Source organism: Apium graveolens, chromosome 8 (genome assembly GCF_009905375.1).
Source record: "Apium graveolens cultivar Ventura chromosome 8, ASM990537v1, whole genome shotgun sequence".
NCBI classification, from domain to species: domain Eukaryota; kingdom Viridiplantae; phylum Streptophyta; class Magnoliopsida; order Apiales; family Apiaceae; genus Apium; species Apium graveolens.
Genome location: NC_133654.1, coordinates 169410338 through 169433852, shown reverse-complemented (window position 1 = coordinate 169433852; position 23515 = coordinate 169410338). Strand labels below are relative to the sequence as shown.

Sequence of the window (23515 nt, the reverse complement as noted above, 5' to 3'; positions counted from 1 at the left end):
ACCGTGCCCTTAAGGAATATTATTGGTGGCCTAACATTAAAAGAGAAGTAGTAGAGTGGGTCAACAAGTGCTTGACATGCCAGAGAGTGAAGGCTGAACATCAGCGACCGAGTGGACTATTACGGCCCCTGGAAATTCCGGAATGGAAATGGGAGCATATAACCATGAATTTTATGACAGACCTACCAAGAATGAAAACCAATCACGATTCCATATGGGTTATCATAGATAGACTGACCAAGTCCGCGCACTTCCTGCCGATCAACGAAAGGTACACCGTGGACAAGCTAGTGGATATCTACTTGAAGGAAATTGTAGTGAGACACGGCGTTCCTGTTGCCATAGTGTCAGATAGAGACCCAAGATTCAATCCCCAATTTTGGAGAAGCTTCCAGGAGTTTGTAGGCACCAGACTAAATATGAGTACCGCTTACCACCCCCAAACTGATGGGCAAAACGAAAGGACTATTCAGACCCTAGAAGATATATTACGAGTATGTGCCGTCGACTTTAAAGGGAATTGGAATGAACACTTATCCCTGATCGAATTTGCCTACAACAATAGCTATCACGCTAGCATAGGAATGCCTCCGTATGAATCTCTTTACGGAAGAAGATTCTGCTCTCCCCTATGTTGGGATGAGGTAGGAGAACACAAGATAATAGGACCCGAGTTAGTCCAGCAAACCAGGGAGATGGTGGGACTCATTAGGAAGAGACTGGTAGCAGCTCAAGACAGATAAAATAAGTACGCCGACCAGACCAGGAGAGATAGAGAATATGAAGTAGGAGATTCAGTATTGTTGAAGGTATCTCTATGGAAAGGAGTCATGAGATTCGGAAAGAAAGGGAAGCTGAGTCCAAGATTCATAGGACCCTTTGAGATTTTGTGGAGAATAGGGACCTCTAGATTATGAGCTCGCCTTGCCTCTTAATCTGCAACAAGTGCACAATGTGTTCCACGTGTCAATGCTAAGGAAATACCATGCCGATGCGCGATATGTGATAGAGTATGAGCAGGTAGATTTACAACCAGACCTGACCTACGTTGAGCAACCGGTAAGGGTAATGGACCAAAAAGAACAAGTGCTGAGAAACAAGACTGTGAAGCTGGTTAGAGTCTTGTGGAGAAATCAAAATGTTGAAGAGTCAACTTGGGAACTGGAAGACGCAATGAGGAATAGATATCCCCGCCTATTTTCTAATTGATTCCGGGACGGAATCCTTGTTAGAGGGGAAGACTGTAATAACTCAAATTTTGAGACTTTGTAAAAATGCTTAATAAATAGTAACCTGACAGACGGGGAAAACTTTTTTTCCCACACTATGTTGTGCATGAGAAATTGAGTTTCGGAGTTGATAACATGATTATACGTACCAAATGAGCGTATGTAAACGCTATTAGTTTCTGAAGAAAATGAACTTTGAAAAATGACCGTATTTATGAACCATCAAGGATTACGAGAATCACAATATAATTAAGAATTTAAAACCCTATAGATTTATATCCAAGAACGATACTTAAAAACATAAATAATGTATACGAAAGGATTTTGCACCGTGGACCGTTTACGAGAAATTATTACGAAAACTGATTAAGCGGCCGAACAAACGAGTAAACGAATAATAAACGTATCGAACTAAATCAAAGAAGTAATCATGGCTAGGTTACCAAATAGTAACCTAAGCTAGGTACAGATGATCACCTAAGCTAGAAAATAATGACCATGAATAGTGCAAGGGAGTACTTAGCTAATAATCTAACTTTGAATTTGTGCAAGCTAGCAAATATATGTATTATATATGCATATTTAGGATGAGATATACACACAAACACAATCTTTCAAGAGAAACAACAAGAAGCATCACAAAAATCTCTCTCTCTCCCTCCCAAACCCTTCCATTCGGCCCTAGCAAAAAGGAGAAGAAAATCAAATTCAAAACCCCAAGCTCTAGTCATGGAAAAAATCCCCCATTAATTCCCAAGCTTCATACATCCTAAACTAAGGTAAAAAAAAAATTCAAGCTCATTTTATCAAAGTTTGATGGGTGAAATAAATTCAACAAAGATGATAATGAATAGTATGAATAGTAACTTTTCTTTGGTTTCTTGATTTTAATTGTTGATCTAGTTCCAAAAACCCTCCCAAGCACTCCCAAGACTTCACCATCATCAAGAACACATCTCAAGCTTTCAAGAAAGGTATAAATCTTTGACCCATCTTTAATTAAGGTTTAAGTTCAAGAATCTTTTGAAACCTAGTTATAAACTTAGTTTTAGTGGTTGATTTGTTGTAATCTTGATGTTTAGTTAATTAGTTATAAGGTTGATGATTGTTGCCTCAAGAACATGATGTTCTTAAGAGCAGTTAGTGTGGTAATGATGATTTGATGATTGTTGGTGGTAGTATAGAGATTTAAGACGTAAACGAAACTCGGATCGTAATCGTAATCTCGCTAAAACGAATAAAACACAACATTAAGTTTCTGTAGAAAGTCCCGAAGATATAAACTGTAGTTTCTTGAACAATAATACTTGATTATGATATAAAATGTTATAAGTATCGTTTAGACGCTTTAATCGCTTGATTCCGATTTACGGATCAAAAGTTATGACCGTTTTAGTAAAAGTGAATTACGCGACAAAAACTGCTACGAATTACGAATTTTGGAAATGGAAATGATCGACTTAAAAATATTCATAAATAATAAAATTTCTACAGAGAGTATTAAATAGAGTTCCTCAACTGTGATAAAAATTTCAAGTGAAACTAATGATTTTTCAATTTTATAAAAATATCGGAACCAAGTCTGCGCGATTAGAAAAACCGTTAGAAATCATAAGCGGAGCCGACGATGAAAATATAAACAAACATAAGGTCCTTCGAAAAGGAAGCGACCGTGACATGAATAAGTACTTAAAGGAATAATAACGGTAATATAAGTTGAGAGAGTGAATAATAAGTAGCATATGAGTACGAGTCACCGTAAATTAGAACGAGATCTAACAAAACGATTTATGTTTATGGTTATAGAATTCCGAGCGGACCCTAGAGCATCCTCCACCTAGAAATACCTAGGCAAGTTTACGAACCCAACTCCATATACTGTTGTGTTATGAAATGATTGTTTTATTATCTTTTGCATATATGACATGCTTGCCATTATATGTATATTATAGCGATGTTGTACGATATGTATATGTCGTAGAATGTTTAACGCTGCCATGAGCGTGATGTATAATTATAAGACCGAGAGTCAGTCGGAATTTTAAAATAAAAACCCAGAAATCATTCCGGTGATGTTTTGGACGATTAAAGTCAGCAGTTATTTTATTTCAAAGGACTCGACGTCCTTTTGTGAAACATTAAATACCTCAAACTTTATTAAAACGATTTCTAACGATCGTATTCCCTCAAATATATTTAATTACTTGAATAATGAATATTATTTCATTTATTTTTTAATATAGGAGAATTACTCTCAAATGATTATTTATTTCAAACTTGATTAATTATTAAAAATTATTTTAATTATCTAAACATAAATTAGTTGAGGAATATTATTTCAAATATTCTTTTATAATATAATTATTCGAGGTTTAATTATTTAATAATAATTATTTAATTATTAATTATTTATCAAATAATTTATATGATTTAAAAATCATAAAAACCTGATTTAAAATACTTTCTGAATTTCAGAAAATTATTTGAATAATTTCAGATCGTCGAAGAATATTATCTCGACGTATTTTAAATATTTTGAATATAGTTTCAAAAGAAACTCCCCTTCATTTATTTATCTGTTGACAAAGGTCAACTTACATCCTTAGTACTTCCTCCGAAAATTCTCGAAAGTACATATATATATATATACATACATATGAGACGAGCTGTACCTATCAACAAGCAAAATGTTTGGGGAACTTCGATATAGTTCGATGATTCCAAGTATATGATAGGATTTGCTAAAGGACAAAGGAGGGGTAGGATCCAAGTACTTCGTGTATTTGATAGACTGCCGATACCGTGGGAGACGGTATTATATATACCTAAGGACCTGCGAAGTGTGTGTATACCCGAAATGAGGACACATAGCCCGTATGCGGCAAGGGTGATAACCAGAATACGAAGGTGTCGTCCTTCTACTAGTAGAAAAGGTTACTAATTGTCCGTAGTACAACTGATTATCGCATGCGGTAGCTCTAAGTGAATGTCCTATTCTTCCAATTGGAATTGTGATGTAATACCGTAACCTAAGTCTAGGTGTCGGGTTTACCATTAAGGTATTCACAGGATAATAAATCCACTAAAGAATTGTTTTCAAAAGAAGGTGTGTATCACCAAGAAAAACTATTTTTGAATAAAACGCATTTATCATATATGGTATTATACTTGAGTTTATCATACAGTCATTTCATACTGTACATTATTATGTTGGGCATTATAGCTCACACTTGTTTTCTTAAATTGACACAACACAACAGTGAATCAAGATGCCTATCACGAAACTCACAGAGACGGGTAGAAAATGACCAACTGTTCCATAGGATGTTTGGTGTTGTACCTCTGGTAGATCGAATAAGCTGGATTGGTTTTCAGTTGTTTTTGGTCTGGCTTATTTATGAGTATGACTTATGTAAGATAATAAATAAGAAACGAATATTTGGTCGACGGACTAACCTTAGTTAAAAGGTTATTTCTGCGGTAAGACTTAAATTACTTTTGGGTTGTAATAATTATCACTTTGTGGATTGATTTACTCCAGTAATGAATGGTTCGTTTCCAAGACAATAACCTATAAATATGTGTGTGATAAGTGTGGGGTCGTAAAGGTGTTAGTATTTATATATTGTGATACGAGATAAGTGTTATATAGCGTTCAAGATGGCGTGGCCTCCTAGATCCCTGACCCCGAATTTTGGGGCGCCACAAAGTTTGTATTTATTGCAATAACACCCTCCTCTATCACACCCAAGAACAACATATTTATCTTTCCTAGAGCACTTGATTGATAAAGCATACCCCTGATCTAAGTATAAACTCTTGGTAGAATTAATTAGATCTTCACGACACTTGAATGATGTACCAAGAAAGTGCAATTCCATTTCTTCTAAAATTTTGGGAACTAACTCTGAAATTAACATCAGACATATTTTTATAATTAGGACCCAATATGAATGAAATTTTATAGAAAATATCTCAATAACAAGGATACATAATCACTTGTTTCTCTATTTTAAGTAAAGAAATTTAAAGCATATAAAAAAAGGATTAAACACAAAATTACCTTCACCATCCGATAATTCTTCAGAAGTTTGAGTAACATAAGAATGTATTCCAGTTGCTTGAGTATCATCCATGGCTCAAACTAAGTTGACTGTGATTTTGATTTGCTTATACAATGAGTTTTAGGGTTTGTTTTGCCTATTCTTTAATTAGGAACGAAGCTGTATAATTTGTATGTGTATACGAAGCCTTCTTCGTGTATATATCTTAGGGACACTTTTATCTTTTTGAACAAGTTTGCTCTGGATACAAATATTCTGCTCTGGATAAAAATTTCCCAATAATTAGTAGGGAAGCAAACCGAAAATCAAACCAAAACAGGGAAAAGATGAAGGGTGGTGTCAAATGCAGGTCACTTTTGTCAAATGCAGTTTGGTTAGATTACGTTAAAGCCCCTAGTGCTTAATAAATGATTCAAACCTAATTAATGTATACAGGTGTACTTTTCCTACGTAATGTTGCTGATTACTAAGTAGATTAATATTTAGACTTAATATTCATATAAAATAATATGTGATATTATATTTTATAAATATTTAACTTTTTATAAAATAATTCATCATGTCAATTTTTATTGAAAATATAACACATCAAATTTAAAATAATTTACAATATACATAAATATATTACATAATTTATATATATTACATAATTTAATTAATTTACAATATACATATATATATATATATATTTATTAATTTAATGTTGTATCTTAATTCTACTCGGGCAAAAAAAATGGTGCCAAAACATATATGCATTTTAAAAAATTATTTTATATTTAATGGAGATTGCATAGATTACAAAAAATGCAGAACACTAAAATTTATTTTTTTTGAAAAAAAAGATAAAACAAATAGTGTGAAAACACTACACTTATTATAAATTAGTTGAAAAAAGATAAAACAAATAATGTGAAAACACTACTCTATCTTACATTACATGCATGTATTAGTAGCTATTTAGTATTTATATATATATATATATATATATATATATATATATATTTTTAAATTAGTTAAAAATTAACTACAACACATTTATAACTAGTGACTAAAAAATGACATAAAAATAAAGTTATATATTAATTTATCACATATTATACAAATTTTCCAAGAAAAAAAGAGTACCATCAAAAGTGCATAAATTAGCTAAAAATTTAACTACAATATATATTTATAATCAGTGACTATCAAAGGATATAAATATAAATGTATCTATTAATTTTAACAATACTATACAAATTTTCCAAGAAAAAGATATTACCATCAAAAAAGCATAAGTTAGTTAAAAATTAACTAGAACACATATTTACAATTAATGATTAAAAATGGACATAAAGATAAAGTTATTTATTAATTTAACACATATTATATAGATTTTTCAATAAAAAACAATAATATCATCAAAATAGCAAAAAAATATGAAGTTTTTGTGTATTAAAAAAATGGAAAAGACTTGGAAAAAATGGACAAAATCTTTAAGTCACCTTAGTTAAGGATGATGAAACTCTTTTCTTACTCGCGTTAAATGATGGATTGAAGATGATGATGAAGCGCTTATTCCCCGGATTAGATGATGGATTGAAAATGAGCAGATTATACTAAGATATTTTAAAGAGAGATATAAATAAAAAGGTCAGATGATGGATTTAAAATGAGCAATTATACTAAGATATTTTAAAAAGAGATATAAATAAAAAAGTAAGAGTTAGTCACATTTTATAAGTGAGATAAAATATGAAAATAATATGAGATTAATTGTATAATGTGTAAGATTAAGTTCATTGTATTATTAAGTGCATTGTAAATATAAGTTAATATGAACATTATATCAGATTAAATGTATTTTGTGTAAAATATAAATTTAATAGGTGTATTGTAAATATAAGTCAAAATGAAAATTATATTAGCTTAAATGTATTATGTGTAAAACATAAATTTAATGTATTATTAGTTGTACTATAAATACAAGTTAAATGAATTAACGGTTAAAATATAATATATACATATATATATTTCAAATAAACCGTATACAAAAAACTAGAAGATGATTAACAAAAATCTAGAAGATATTAAATAAGTAAGTATTTATACACAAAATTAAGAGGGTCGTTTGGGTAATCTGGACACGGCACGCTGATCTAGGAGAAGAAAGTTATCCATTTAACCTGTCTCTAAACTCAACAACACTACTCTGCTGAGTCGATCAGATTGGATCAGATCAGGATGGCGTATGTAGATCAATCATTTTCAATCACCGACGACGATTTAATGATGGACGACTTCTCCTACACCATTCACAACCGTCCTCCCATCAAAGAAATCGCTCTCGCCGTCTCTCTCCTCATCTTCGGCATCCTTGTTATCGTCTCCGGTGTCTTTATGTCTCTCTACAAAGTGGGCGGAGATCACGCTCATGGTACCTCAACCCCCCCCCCCTCTCTCCCCCCCCTCTCTCTCTCTCTCTCTATTTACTCTTTAGTTTTTTGCTGGCAGGTGTGTTCTTTGCTATTTTGGGCTCGGTTTTGTTCATTCCGGGGTTTTATTATACACGGATTGCTTACTATGCCTATAAGGGCTATCAAGGTTTTTCGTTTTCCAATATTCCCCCAGTTTGATTTTTCGACTAATTAAACATTACTATGTCATGTGAGCTTCATTTTGTAAATATTTGTATACACAATGTTCATCAGTTGATTACTTTCTCTGTTAGCTTTTGTTGTAATGATATTCCATCCAGTTTTTTATCCCCTCGTATATATTTTGTTAACTAAATACTCTTGTTAATTATGTTTTTACCTAAATAGTAGTACCTAGTGACTTAATTGTAATGTGCTATGTGGTATCATCTGTTTGACAAGAAGAATGTAATTCGACGGAGTTGGATAACTGTGTTTACATTCGTTCTCTGTTTCATCCCTACTGTTTCCAGCTATAGCTTGTACTAACCAATCTGAGGATGAATGCTTCATTCTCCTTCCCACTCATTTTCTTCACAAACGCGTCTTAGAAATTCGAAGTCTTTCATTGTGTTTTTACTCTACAGTCTCTCCTCTTCGCCATTCTCTTATGTTCACGCTTTTCATTCCGTTCCACCCAAGAAGACGGAGCATTTTAGTTGCTTAAGCTAGTTCATTGGTGTTCTATGCAACGAACAGTGTTTTATGTATTAAAGATAGATCGTTAGTGTTCTTAGGCATGGAGCAATACTACTTTACTACATACCAACTTATTCTTAGTTTCCTGATCTTGGTTGCTTCCAATTGCACAACATTAAATCTTAATCTGTGTCTGATTCCACTGTCTATATAGATAACATAACAGCTATGTGAGCTACTGAACTCATTCTTCGTTAGTAACTCCCATATAATTCTTTTCCAATTGTTTAGAAGTTTCTTATGTTGTTTAATTGACATGTATTTTCTAGCCAAAGTGTCTTTGAAAGAGATTCTGAAATTAATGGCAGAGATTTTTTAGAACCTTTATGTACTCTGAGAGTGCTTACGTTTGTATTCAACGTCTTTAAATTGTTATAATTTTTTCCTAGTCTGTAATTTTCCACGATTTGCGTCCAAAAAACAGGTAATTAAAATTTTGGTATTTCATAACGAGAATCCCAGAAGTAGATTTGGACATTAAATGTGGTGCTGGGCTAGTTTGAATTTTACCACAGAACGCTTTAGATTGAATGCTTATGGATTGGTATTCGATCGGTTAGATGTGTGTGTAAGAATCAGATGTCTCTGTACGGATTTGCAGAAACTGTCTCTGCCGTGATTGTTTATGTAGGTATCCGGAAATAATTATCTGCTTCCTGCTAATCACATAACGTTAGGTTAGCCATTTCTCAAGTCGGCTATTGCTGTCCTTTCTACTTGATTTGTTGTAATCTTTTGGCCTCTAAATCCTAGTCAAATGTTGCATTGGCACCTCATGTTGTAGACATATACACTCCTTCCATTAAAATGTGCATATTACCATTTCCAAGATCTCTGTATGACGTCTGTTTGGTACATATACATGTTTTGGACCAAGTTGTGTCCTGCTTGAATCATCAGTTACTTTGATAAATTAGTTCAAAGGAACAGCGATGCCGAATCAAAGAATCTTAAGTCTTGTATTACATTGTGCATTGGATTATGGAAAAGACTTGGATTATCGATTAAAAGATGCCCGTATCAAACTGGCTGTCCTCTCTGTTGTTAAAAGTACTGACCTTTAAATGACCGTATTTAGCTCTCTTTTTTTACAGAGAAACAACTAACTGTCATGTTTTTAACGCATATATCTATAACTTTGGTAAATTTTTTTTTTGTCTTTTTACCAATACTAAAATAGACAGATGAAATAGAACAGTCAAAATAATTTAATTAAAATCTTTTTGGTCCAGATTAATATGGAAGTATTGCCAAGTTTTAAAGGGTCCTCAATTTCTTCCAAGTTTTCCATTGTCTTCACCCAATACAATGCAAGGCCGATGGCCTTAGTAAGAGTTTGCTTAGCTTGTTCAACTGCCTCCTTACTAGCTGGAATAGCAGATTACCCCTGCATTCCTCAATGTGGCATACGCAGCGTTGCATGCACTAAGAAAGACGACCGTTGGCCTTCATTGAACGACAGGACGATGCATCTATAATTGGGTCATGGAACAATCATAAATTGCTTGCAAAGTTGTTGACATGAATTCCTTGGGGACGATGTTAGCAATGCCAGCAATAGTCAATAGGCCACAATCTTGCCAACATCTAGTGCCTTGGTAATGACCGGAGGAAAGTATGGTCTGGCCATTCAGACTGCATTAGCTTGTAGACTCGAGCAAACCGGTCTAAAATGGTTAAGAAATTTGTCTATTGATTTGGTCTGAATTTTGTACGTATAGAATATTGGTTCGAACTAACGATAAAAACAACTCATCCGCTTTGACTCTGATAAAATAAATTTGATAGATGATTGAATACAGAAATTTTAGAACCCGTTTAAAATTTAAAACCGTAACTGAGACAATGAAGTCCAAATGCATCAAAACTGGGTTTGGGAGGGGCACGTTTCAGATTTACACAGTTGGGATGTCACTTATTTGTTTCCGATCGGAGCATCATGCCCTATAAAGATATGTTGATGAAGAGTGATATGCAGAGTAGCAAAGAAACCGTTGCTAGGAGGATGCCAAGAGACTCTCGTATGAGGCAATAAGGCGTGTTATATAAATAGGTAGTTTACTTGCTGTTAATGTATCCGATCTTACCCAACTAGCTTATGGCACCGCAACAATTCAATTGACTTGAAAGAAATCCCAAGTCTTTTGGCAAGACGAGGCACACTTGAAGAAACTTGCTGACAAGAATCAGTGATAAATTATCCTGACGGAGGAAAAGCATATAATTACAATGGCAGAAAGAGGATCACCGGTCATGACGGTTGTCACTAAGATAATAGTTGGAGACGAGCTGTTATGCCCAAATAGGGACATGGCCTCTAAACAAGCCCATTACAAGAATTATTAATAATATTGGGCTTAATAAATAAGCTCAAGAATATGGAAGAGCTCTCTTAATTTGTATATGGATTGGGACCATGTACCGCATGTTGACCAAGACTTTGCATGATGACACGTGAGAATATATAAAGGAGCATAGTAATGTTCACCTTTTATTAGGAGATGACACATGTCCACCTCTAACTAGGAGGTGACGCATGTCCATATCTTACTAGAAGATGAGTCATGTCTGCATCTCCAACAGAAAGGGGCATGTCCACCTCTTACTAGGAGGTGAGTATTGCCCTCCTCTTACAAAAAAGTGAGTTCGGTCCTCCTTTTACTAGGAGATGAGTCTTATCCGCCTCTCCAGCAGTAAGGGGGTCATGTGCACTTCTCAACAAGACTTGAGTCCTGTCCACCTCTGAATCGGGAAGGGAGTCATGTCCACCTCTCAACAAGATAGGGATCAACTCCACCTCTCAACATGAAGGGAGTCATCTCCTCATACTACTAAAAGGGGAGTCCTCTCCTCATACTAAGAGATGAGTCATCTCCTCATATTATGCATGACTCCATATTACCAGATTGGGTGGCCTACCACCATATCACTGTGAGGGGTAGCATGTCCCCATATTAACAGGAGGAGAGTGCTCACCTCATATTTTTAAGAGATAAGTGAGAGTCCACGATCACATGTCAATTGCACAAGGAATATTATTACAACACTTTATGACTACATGACCCTATTGGGGCACATCATGGAAATCTCGGGGGACTATATTACGCTTGGAAGGACCTCTTCGAGGTCAGCACTACTTACATATTTCTGGGTCCACATCACATGACCAGACTCTAATGGGTCGCATGTGAGACCTCTAGATGTTCCCGTGCCCCATTATAAAGCATAATGTAATATAAAATGTAATCGAGGAATTATAACTCAACATGAAAATAGAAACAGATAAAAAATATTAAACTGTGAAGCACAGGAACCCTACATATGAAGACAGGATAAATACAAAGAACCAAAAGATGCAATTGACTCTTTAAGTCCTCAAATAGATCATGGGAAGAAGTTCATTGTCATGTTCAAGCAGCCATGAAGAATAAGACATGAAGGGACTTTAAGCATCAGTTACATGAAATGATTTCAAGTGTTACAGATCAAGGGTTCAATGAAAGAAGTAATGGATAATCACCAATCTATATCAGCTCAGAAACACAAGACAAAAAATGAATTAGGTTCTTTCAATGCTAGTTGTTTGTGAACCATACCAGTGCATCAAACATCAGTATTCAAGAAGGAATTTTGATTCAGTTACAGAAGAAAATGTTGATACAGTGAAGAATGGAAAAACAGAAGCAAAAATATTCTAAGGCTGAATACTCTTCACTCTGGTCGCCGTAGAAGTGTCAGTACTACTACAAGTAGTCTCTATGGTCTCCACAGAACTGGTCGCCATAGAGAATTAATTTAAGGCACCAACTGGTCGCCATAGAGAATTACTCTAAGGCACCACAATGGTCGCCATAGAAAATCACTCTAAGGCACCAGTGGTCGCCATAGAGCTTCAATCAGTCGCCATAGAGCTTCAACCAGTCGCCATAGAGCAACAAAAGATACTGATCGCCATAAAAGTGAAGACACAGAATGTACAAGTCGCCATAGAGCACTTTGTGATTTCCAGTAAATCAAATGCAGCAAATTCAAAGGTTTGAGTGGACACAGTAATGCCACCTGTTCAATGAATTTGAAAGACTGCATTAGCAGATAAATTAATAGAATTCATTTCAGTCATCTTCTTCAGCAATACAGTTTAGTTTACGAGAGCTCCATTAAAACCCCTCATTTATTAAGCTTGTAAACATATTGTTATGCTGCTGAATTTATTGTAGCTAATCAATTTATTGATTAGATTGTAGCAACCTCAAGGATTATATTAATAAAAAAATATTCCTCAAATTATTTTGTGTCTAATTTGATTCCGTACTTTTAACGAAGAACTTGTAAACGAATCGAAAAGATTGTAGGTATCGTATTCAACCCCCCTTTCTATGATACTTTGGGACTAACAATTGGTATCAGAGCTTGTTGATTGACATACAAATCAAGATCCGGAGAAAGAAACAAGTTCTTGAAAATTTCTTGAATTTTTTAATTTTCAAAAATTCTCATTTCTTGAAATTTTTGAACTTTAAATAATTTAATTCCGCCAAGATGATGAACAACCAAAGAATTGGAAGTATAAAGGTTCCCCCATTCGATAAAGATAAGTACAACCTATGGAAGAAAAAGATGATGTTGTTTGTGAAAGCTTCGAATCCACTTTACATTAGGATATTACTGAATGGCACTTATGTTCCGATGAAAGTAGTTGTTGAATCCACAACCACAACTGGTGTGAGAATTCCTTCCTCATCCACTCCCAGGGATCCGTTAAATATACGGAAACTGACAAGGAGTTGATAAATCTGGACACAAGCCTTCAACTCATAATTGTGGAATTGACCGATAATGATATGAGTCATCAACTTCTAGGATGTAACAGTGCAAAAGATATGTGGGATACCATTGAGCTTTTAATGAAAGGTACAGAAGAAGCGAAAGAAAACATGATGTATATTCTGACGACTCAGTATGAGGCATTCAAAATTCAACCCGGAGAAGCACTGTCTTCACTCTTTGAAAGATATACAAGACTGTTAAGTGAATTAAAGTTGCAAGGGAAAGTTTACCTTATACGAGAGTCCAATAGAAAGTTTATGCTGACACTCCCAGTTCACCTGAAATAAAAGAACACATCAATCAGGGAAAGAACAGATTTTAATACTATGTCTCTGGATGTTATCTATGGTAAGCTAAGAACACATGAGCTGGAGCAAGAGTAGAGAGCTAACATTTATGGACCTGGTTCTATTGACAATAAGAGTACGACACTTGCAAATAAGGTTCACCCTCCTCAATAATTAAAGAAATTGTTGTAGCTGAAATTGCTCATGGTGAGCCAGAGGATGAAAGTGAGTTTTACACTCAGGTGGAACTTGAACAGTTGGAGGACAAATCTATGGCATACATGGATGCAAAATTTAGTCATGTTAGATTCAGAAGAAAGCCCAACTATAAACCAATGGGTTCATCAGGGAGATTTCAGAAAGGAAGCTACTCATCAGGGTCAAGCTCCAAAGGAGGCTACAAGTCAAGTTGGGTAGACAAGAGCAAAACAAGATGTTACAACTGTAATGAGTTACAGCACTTTGCATCTGATTGCAGAAAGCCCAAGGCAGTAAAAACAAATGACTCCTATGAAAAGAAGGAAACTTATGAAGATTTGAAAATGAAGTATGAGAAGCGGAAATAGAAGCTGAATGTTTATGTGGTGAAGGAAAAGGGAAGAGCGTACATTGATGAAGGAAAAAGCAGGGATGATACTGATTCAGATGAAGAGGAAGAGTATGTAAATCTGGCTCTTATGGCAGACTCTGCAGAGGAATCATCACAATCATCTCAGATTCCTGAACTTACCACTATAGATATGTCTGTGTCTGAATACAAATCTATTGTGCATGAACTTACTTTAGAATTGTATAATGTTCATACAAGCATGCTTGCATATAAACTTGAAAATGATAAGTTAGTTCTTAAATCTGAGAGTTTAATATCTAGGAATGTAGAACAAGAAGTGCTTGTAGTTGGACTAGATGACCTTAAGCAAAAGAATGAATATCTAGAGAATAAGGTTAAGTGCAACACAGACATAGAAGCCATTCTTAGAACCCAAATTGCTGACTTAGAAAAGAAGTTACAAGTGTTTAAGAATGCAGCTTTGAATCAGAAAGAGATAATAGATAGTCAAAGATTTAAATCTAAGACTTCAATAGGACTTGACTATTCTAAGCTGAACAGTCGGAAACATAGTGGTACATTTGAAATAAACATGTTTGTCTCGGAAAAGGTTCCATACGTTATTAAGAATGTTGTATCTCCGTTATTCACTGAGCCTATTTCAGAATCTTTGGATGAAGTAAGTTTGCTAATCAATGAGGTGATTGCTGAAGATAGAGAGAAGGAAGAGGAATCCCCTAAGACTCCTAAGGCTCCAGCTAGTAAAGCCAAATCCATAGTTGACCTAGGTAATAAGGTGGATAGTAAGGACCCTGACTCACTTAAGAAACTAGACCCTATAGTTAACTCTAAGACTGGTAAAAGTGCTAAGGTTAAGACTAAAAAGAATAGAAATGGCAAGATAGGTGTAAATAAGAAATTTGATTTTGCATCTTCCTCATCTGAATCTAGGAAGTTATGTAATAATTACAATTTTGCTACACACCTTACACATGCATGCACTAAAGCTAAAGTACAATCTGTTGCAACTTCCAGTATGTCTGCCATGCCTAACATGCCTAGTTTTCATGAGACCTATGGTGTAGTTGGATGTACGCCATGTGCATATGTTACCATGCCTGAATATTTCAAAGCTTTTCATGCAATCGCTAGCACTTGCATTAACACTAAGACAAGCATGAGTAATGAGCACTCACATGCCAAAACTGTTTCTCCTATTTCTAAGTCTGACAACTCTGTTGAGACTAATACTGAGAAGAAGCCAGTCAAAGTGAAAGCTAAGCCTGTTAAGGTTTCATTTCTTGATTCTGTTTCTACTCCTAAACCTTCAGGACCCAAGAAATCTTGGGTACCGAAGTCTTCTTAATCATTATGTGTTTACAGGATAATGTAAAAAAGGAAAAGATTATGTGGATTCTGGACAGTGGGTGTTCTAGGCACATGACAGGAGAAAAGTCTCTGCTCACAGGTGTGGTTGAGAAAGTTGGCCTTATAGTTACCTTTGGAGATGACAACAAAAGATTTACTAAGGGATATGGCAGTTTGGAAATTGGCAATGTCATCATTGAAAACATCTTTCTTGTGGAAGGATTGAAGCATAATCTTCTGAGCATAAGTCAGTTTTGTGACAAAGGATACAATGTTAATTTCAGATCAGAAAGATGTTTGATTACTCACAGGAAAGATGAAAAGCTTGTTTTACAGAGAGTGAGGAAATGTAATTTATACGTAGCTGACTTGAAGTCTACCTGTGATCGAGTAATCAGACATTTCTACAGTAAAGCTTCATCAGAACAAAGTTGGCTATGGCACAAGAAGCTCTCGCACTTGAACTTCAAGACAATGAACTCTCTGGTTAAGAGAGAATTAGTGAGATGACTAACACAGATGGAATTCTATCAAGAAGGACTCTGTGAAGCATGTGAAAAAGGGAAATCAAAGAAAGCATCACACGGAAGCAAAGAAATGACAAGCATAACTGAACCTCTTCAGTTAATTCATATGGACTTATTTGGTCCAGTGAATGTGTTGTCACTATCAAGGAAAAGATATGCTTTAGTGATGGTTGATGACTTTTCCAAATACACATGGGTGTTGTTTTTGCAATCCAAGGATGAAGCACCTCAGCTGATAGTGGCTCATATAAAGAAGATTGAGTTGGAAGCGAAATTACCTGTTAGGAAGATTAGGTCAGATAATGGGACAAAATTTAAGAATGCATTTCTAAATGAATTCTGTACAGAAAAAGGTATTTCGAGACAATATTCAGCTCCAAGAACTCCACAACAAAATTGAGTAGTAGAAAGGAAGAATTGTACCTTGGTTGAAGCAGCAAGGACTATGCTAAGTGAATCAAGACTTCCTACTTATTTCTAGGCTGAAGCTGTCAACACAGCATGTTACACTCAAAATCGCACCCTGATTAATAAAGATCATGACAAGACTCTTTATGAGATAATGGCTGACAAGAAACCAACACTGAAATACTTTCATGTGTTTGGTGCTAAATGCTTTGTGTTGAAGGAAGGAAATGAGCATCTGGGAAAGTTTGATGCTAAAGCAAAAGAAGGCATATTTCTTGGCTATTCTCTGGAATCTAAAGCTTACAGGGTTTATATGATTACTGATCAGAACGTAATTGAAAGCCTTAATGTAACATTCGACGACACCAAGTTGGCAAGCCTGCAAAGAGATAAGGATTCTGAATCTCTGGAATTTGAAAATCTATCAGATGATCCTTTGGATATAGTAGAACCCGAGATTGCTAGAGCCATACCTACAGCACATGGCAATGCTGATTCAGGATCAAATGGTAGTAATGGTGGAAATAATGATTATGATAATCATATCAAAACTCCTTCAAGAACCACTGCACAAAGATCAGAATCATCTAGTCATGGTGACAGCAACTCAGCGGGAACAGGAAGATAATCTACAGTTCACACTCAACATCAGGATGAACAAGGGGAAACATCAAGATCTTATTTGCCTCGAAAATATTTGGAACAGAGACCATTCCTTTGAGTTGATCATTGGTGATCCTGACATAGGAGTGAGAACTAGACATGCCACTCGGAATGAATGTCATTTTTCAGGGTTTCTTTCAGAAATGAAACCTAAGAAAGTGGATAAGGTACTTGTAGATCCAGATTGGGTTATTGTTATGCAAGAAGAACTCAATCAGTTTGAGAGGCATAAGGTATGGAAGCTGGTACCCTGACCAAATAATAAGTTAGTGATAGGCACTAAATGGGTATTCAGAAACAAGTTAGATGAAGATGGCATTGTAACGAGAAACAAGCCCAGGTTGGTAGCTAAAGGTTACTCTCAAGAAGAGGGTATATATTATGATGAAACCTATGCACCAGTGGCTAGACTTGAGGCATTCAGGATGTTTCTAGCATTTGCAGCACATTCAGAATTCAAAGTTTATCAAATGGATGTGAAGAATACATTCCTGAATGGGGAGCTAGAAGAAGAAGTGTATGTAGAACAACCTCCCGGCTTTGAAGATCCAAATCTGGCTGATTTTGTATACTTCCTATTCAAAGCTCTCTATGGTCTTAAGCGAACTTCAAGGACATGGTATGACACTCTCACTCTCTCTGAGTTTTTACTTGAAAATGGTTTTACTAGAGTCGTCATAGATAAAACCCTGTTTCATAAAATACATAAATATGATATGATATTAGTTCAAGTATATGTTGATGATATTATATTTGGTTCTACTAATGATGATCTTTGCAAGAGATTCTCTAAGCTAATGCAGAGTAAGTACGAAATGAACATGATGGGAGAGCTGAACTACTTTCTTGGATTATAAGTGAGTCAAAGGAATGATGGTATATTCATTTGTCAATCCAAGTATATTAGATAACTTCTCAAGAAGTACAATATGGAAGATTCAACTCTAGCAAAGACTACCATGCCAACAGCCTCTAAGCTTGATCATGACAAAACTGGTAAGAAAGTTAACATCACAAGCTATAGAGGTATGATAGGCTCATTACTTTATCTCACAGTAAGTAGGCCAGATGTTATGTTTGCAACATGCTTATGTGATAAATTTCAAGCTGAATCAAAAGAGTCTCATCTTATAGCTGTTAAAAGAATATTTAGGTAACTTAAGGGAACTCCAAATATTGATATTTGGTACCCTAAAGGTACATGTTTTGAACTAGTTGGCTATACAGATTCACATTTTGCAGGTTATAAGATTGACCGAAAAAGTACATCAGGAAACTGTCAGTTTCTTGGGAGAAGATTGGTATCCTGGCATAGCAAGAAGCAGCACTCAGTATCCACATCAACTGCTGAAGCTGAATACATAGTTGTTGGAAGCTGTTGTGCCCAAATCATGTGGATGAGGAACCAACTCCGGGATTATGGTCTGTTGGTATTGAAGATTCCAATATTTTATGACAATACAAGTGCAATAGAAATCTCAAACAACCCAGTTCAACACTCAAGAATAAAGCACATTGATATCAGGTATCACTTTATGCATGTCACAAATGGCACTGTGGAGTTATATTTTGTACCCATAGAGGATCAAATTGCAGACATCTTCACAAAATCACTTGATGAAAACACTTTCTCTAAGTTGGTTAGTGAACTTGGGATGTTAAATCTTTCTAATTAATATATTAGAAGTCAAAAACTGCAATTTGTCCTGGTTGAATTCACTTGTTATTAAATTTCAATATTTCAAGGACATCTGAATTTACATGCCATTAATTATTTCTTGTAATTAAATTACTTATGTGCTTGCATCCAATAAGATATATGTTTTGGCACATTCATATTGATAAAGCTATGAAATTTAATTTCAGTGGACTTTAAATAATTAATATTTAAAGGGGTTCATTGAAATTAATTTAAAAATGCAGCATAATCATTTTTCACAAAAATATGGTATTATCAATTTTATGATAATAATTGTATAGTGGTGAAAAATAATTGTGATTTATCAATTTTAACATCTTTAGAATTTACAAATATTTAAAAGAAATTGTTAAAATTTTAATATTAGGAGCACACAATTCTCTTTTGTTAAAAGGAATTGTAATTTTTTGGAATGAATCTTCAAGTGTGTGTTGTGGTCGCCACAGAAAATAAACTTAGAGAATTTTAAGTATCAGTTCTCCCTGTGGTCGCCACAGAGAACTGACTTAGAAAATTCTAAGTGTATGTTCTCTTGTGATCGCCACAGAGAGTCCTGACTTAGAAAATTCTAAGTGAGTATCTCCTGTGGTCGCCACAGAGAGTCCTGACTTAGAAAATTCTAAGCGAGTCTCTCATGTGGTCGCCACAGAAAGTCTTAGAAAATTTTGTGTCTCTCCTATGGTCGCCACAGGAGCATACTTGGTTCCCAAGTTGCCACAAGAGATCTCTAATACACTAGTCGCCACACATCACTTAAATGTTTCAGGACTTGCTGTTTATAGGTATATACATATAAGTAGGTTTTTCTTCAGTTATATACACACAACACCAAGTCGCAAGGGAGAAGAGGAATTTTTATTTCGATCAAAACCATAACAAACTGCTGCCAAAATTTGTAATTTTTGAAGTTTTTAAAAGCCCAGATCACAAGGAATATTTTGATAACAAAATCAACAAGTTTCACCGTAGATTTGTGGAGATCAAATTGCTCTAGTTTTTGGTTTAAGGCTTTGTTTGGTATAACTTGTTAATTGGAGTTGATTTTAATTTAATTTCTCCTTAAGTCTTTTTTTGGTTAATTTATCAAGTGTGCTAAAGGTTTGTTCAATTTGTTTTATTTTGTAATTCGAAGGGCACAAATTTATTTATTTTAAATCCAAATTTTATTCTCATTTTTAATTAAATGGCGGATAATATTCAGATTCTAAAAACAAATTTTATTTCAAATATTGAACGTGATCCAGTTAAGATGACCTATTTTGAGACATGGATCCGTTTTCTAAATGAACACTCCATTGTGCGCTTCTCATTAACTACTAATATCAAATTAAATGTTCAGCTTCTCAGGCATGTGCACAAAACAGCAACAAACTCCTCTGATGATGAACAACTGGCTTTTTCTTTTGTTATTGGTAATGAGACCATCAGAATCACAGAAGACGATTTAAATGAACACCTTCAGCTACCTCGCGATAACTTTGATGCCATTCCACTTGACTGGGAAATACTCAATTTCTTCAGAGGTATAAGAAACACATTAACATGGAATGCCAATTTTCCTAAACACTTCAACAAGATTCATCTTCCCAAGGAATGAAATCTGTTCTTCAACATATTATCTTACTGCTTGGCTCCCAAGACCGGTGGATTCCATGGACTGACTCATTTCAATCAAGTTGTTGGTGTTGCTATCCCAAATAATCTTCGCATCAACTTTGGGCGTTTATTCATGAAGCACATTTTGGAAAACCAATCTCAGCATCAAAACTTTATCTTATATATAAGGTTTCTTCAGATTGTGCTCAATGGAAAACTGTCAGAGGCACAAAATGCATTAACTTACAGTGACATCCTGGAAGATTCCCCCATCATGTCCCCATTGATAGTGACTAAATTGCACAGAAAAAGAAACTATTCAAATACAAATGTTGCTTTCCTAACAGAGTACATGATAGATGTCTTTGCAATTATCAATGCTCAATATGAAGATGAAGACAATGAAGGTGAGCCTCAAGCTGGTGATACACAACATGAGAACATTGCTCATGCACCTGAAGAGAATGCAAATGAAGAAGTAGATCAACCCGAGCCTGAAGATGTTGATCAAGCAGAGGTTAAAGTTGAACCACAATAAGAAGCTGTACCTGACAATGCTCAACAACCTTAACTTGAAGCTACTAGAAAACCTCCTGAAGCTGTTGAGTCTACTCACTCTAATACATCTGTCTATAGACCAGCTTTCTCATGTATGGGTACATCTGCTATGAGTAATACTTATGAAGCATGCTATGATTTCATTAGTATAGATCAATTACATCTTGACCCTCATCACACATAGTTACTTATTGAATAAGTAGATAGGAGAGGTAGTGAATTTGGCATACCACAAATTCATAACCACCCTTTAGAGCCCAATCAAACACCTTTAACTCTCCTAGCCCAAACCCTGGAGTATAAGGACCCAATGCATATAGAGGGAGAAACTGCACTATATGCAGCAAATAAGGACGGTACTTTGAGAGAACCCACAGCTCTGTCTCCACTGAAGCAAAGCAGTATATCTCCTGAGACAACTGTAAACCTCCAGGTATCTTCTCAACAGGATTCTCTGGTTAAAAAGGCAACTAAACTGTTACTAGATCTATCTTCTCAACAAGGTAGATCTATTGAAATTCGCCCGTCGGCCACGACATCCTGTAATGAGTCAAACACACTCTCCAATATCCAAGCTCTTGAAGCTTTAAATGAGTCAATTAGAAGAATTCTTTTTGGTGAGGAAGTATTGACGGAAACAGGGTATTCAACCATTTTACGGTTCGAATATCCTATTCAAGGTCCTTCAATGGATCAACTGCCTTCACAGGTGTTAGGAGAGAGCGCTGTAAATGCTGCTAAATCTAGCATAACATTTACTTCCCCAGGACTGATAACCCTGGATGCATCTGCGGATAGTGGATCCGACATAGGAGCGGATCGACAACCCATTGGAGATGAACTAGTTTTAACTAGTCAGCCTAAGAGAAATATATCTTCACAGATACAAGGCGAAGCTGGGGATCAGATGCCAAATATGACAACCCCAGTGCTCCTTCCAGAGATTCTAATTCTGGATGAGTCATCTAATGATGATAGGTAACTTGTCTTAGACAAGGATCGGGAATTGCGAACTCCCATTGCACCACTGCTGACCTCCTTAAGGATGGCTCTAGTGTCTTCTGCAAGTACATCTGGAAATTGGAGCTCTGAGAGGAGTGTACATCTGAGAACGAGTGACACACATCACCCCAAACGAGTTTTTAAGTGATGAATGATATATTACGAGAAGCCTGTGAGACACCTACCATCCAAAATACCCCCATAGATCTATCAAACTATGTCACCAAATCCTATCTTAAAGAGCAGCTGACTTTCAAAGACAGTTATCTCAAAAACAACTGGCTCTTAAAGACCAACATTTTCAGAAAGAATTATCTCTCAGGGATCATCAAATCGTCAGTCTTTCCGATCAACTTGAACATCAGCAAGCAGCATTCGCCAGTTTATGGGAATTCGTTGTGCGATCTCTATCTCACACAGGAAAATGAAAGGCAGTTTCCAACACGGAGCCAAAACTCTTAGTTAGCAAGTAAGAGCCGATCCCGGTCTCATTTGAAGCAGCTTTTTCCAGTACTGGGCAAATGACCTCAGTCAGCAAGCAACTGCCTGTTTCTCTTGAGATCCCTGTCTCGACCTTACATGCTCAATCAATACCAGCTCTGAAGGATAACCTAACTGAGGGGGAGAAAAGGGTAGTAGAATAAGAAAAAGTAGACATTGCTGTTGATCTACTTCAAGATGCCTTTCAGGCTACTGGAGCTTCCTATGATGAATTTGGAGTTGAGATAAAGGAAGAGCAAGAAGAGAAAATTAATGAAAGGGTGCTCCTCATGGAAATATTCACTAAGGAAAGTGCAACATCTTAGGGGGAACAATCAGGACATTTGAGCCAAATAATTACAACTCAAAAAAATCTGTTGTCTCAGATATATGCTCCAAGACCCTTATTCTCTGATGATGAACTAGAGGAAGGTGAAATAGATGAAAGTGATGTTCCGATGGGGTGTGAGCCAAGATTTGAAAAAGTGGCTACAGAAGAAAGAAAGATCATTACTGAGGACGAAGAGTTTGAAGATGAAGATGACTTCTCAGACGACTGTTTATTCTATGGCCTGCCAGAGAAAATCAATCGCTCTTATATAGAATTACAAGAAGAAATGGAAAGATCAAGAGCAAAAATTCATAGAGCCAATCAAAGAAGGGAGAATAGAGAAGCAAGAGAAGCATATCTTCGAGCTAACATGAGAGGAAGTAAATGGGAAGAAATAAAGAATAAAATGGACAAATAAGAAATATATCACTATTCAGACCCTGGTAACTCTAATCTGTTGAGAACTGTGGAGCATTATAGAAAGGAATATGAAAACATCCATGAGTTCTATGATCAGTTCAGCAAAATAATTACTGGAACTACTGTGAACATTCTGAAGAATGGATGGAAGATCACTATCAATCACAGAGATGGTCTACAGATGAAGGTGTCTACCAGTGTGCTGAAGAAATTGAACATTGTTGAACTGTTTGTCTTAGCTTCAAAAATCCCATGGTTGAAATCAAATGAGAATGAATATTTCAGAGACAAAATTTGGAGAATGATGATGGATGTATCCCCTCAAGCCTTTATGTATCCATTCATGATCAA

The 23515-nt window shown here is 35.5% G+C and overlaps 1 protein-coding gene across 1 annotated transcript; it reads left to right on the top strand.

Moving 5' to 3' along the window:
• The first annotated feature begins 7397 nt into the window (after positions 1 to 7397).
• LOC141676762 (uncharacterized) lies at positions 7398 to 8065 on the top strand. The gene is made up of 2 exons (XM_074482473.1): positions 7398 to 7709; positions 7787 to 8065. Exons 1-2 carry the CDS (start codon positions 7517 to 7519, stop codon positions 7906 to 7908), a joined length of 315 nt encoding a protein of 104 aa, XP_074338574.1. The 5' UTR covers positions 7398 to 7516; the 3' UTR covers positions 7909 to 8065.
• Positions 8066 to 23515: the final 15450 nt, after the last annotated feature.

Bases quoted from the DNA above. Each gene is read 5' to 3' on its own strand.
- LOC141676762 (XM_074482473.1), top strand. From the start codon at position 7,517: ATGGCGTATGTAGATCAATCATTTTCAATCACCGACGACGATTTAATG. The intron at 7,710-7,786 runs GTACCTCAACCC...TTTTGCTGGCAG, and splicing joins GGGCGGAGATCACGCTCATG to GTGTGTTCTTTGCTATTTTG.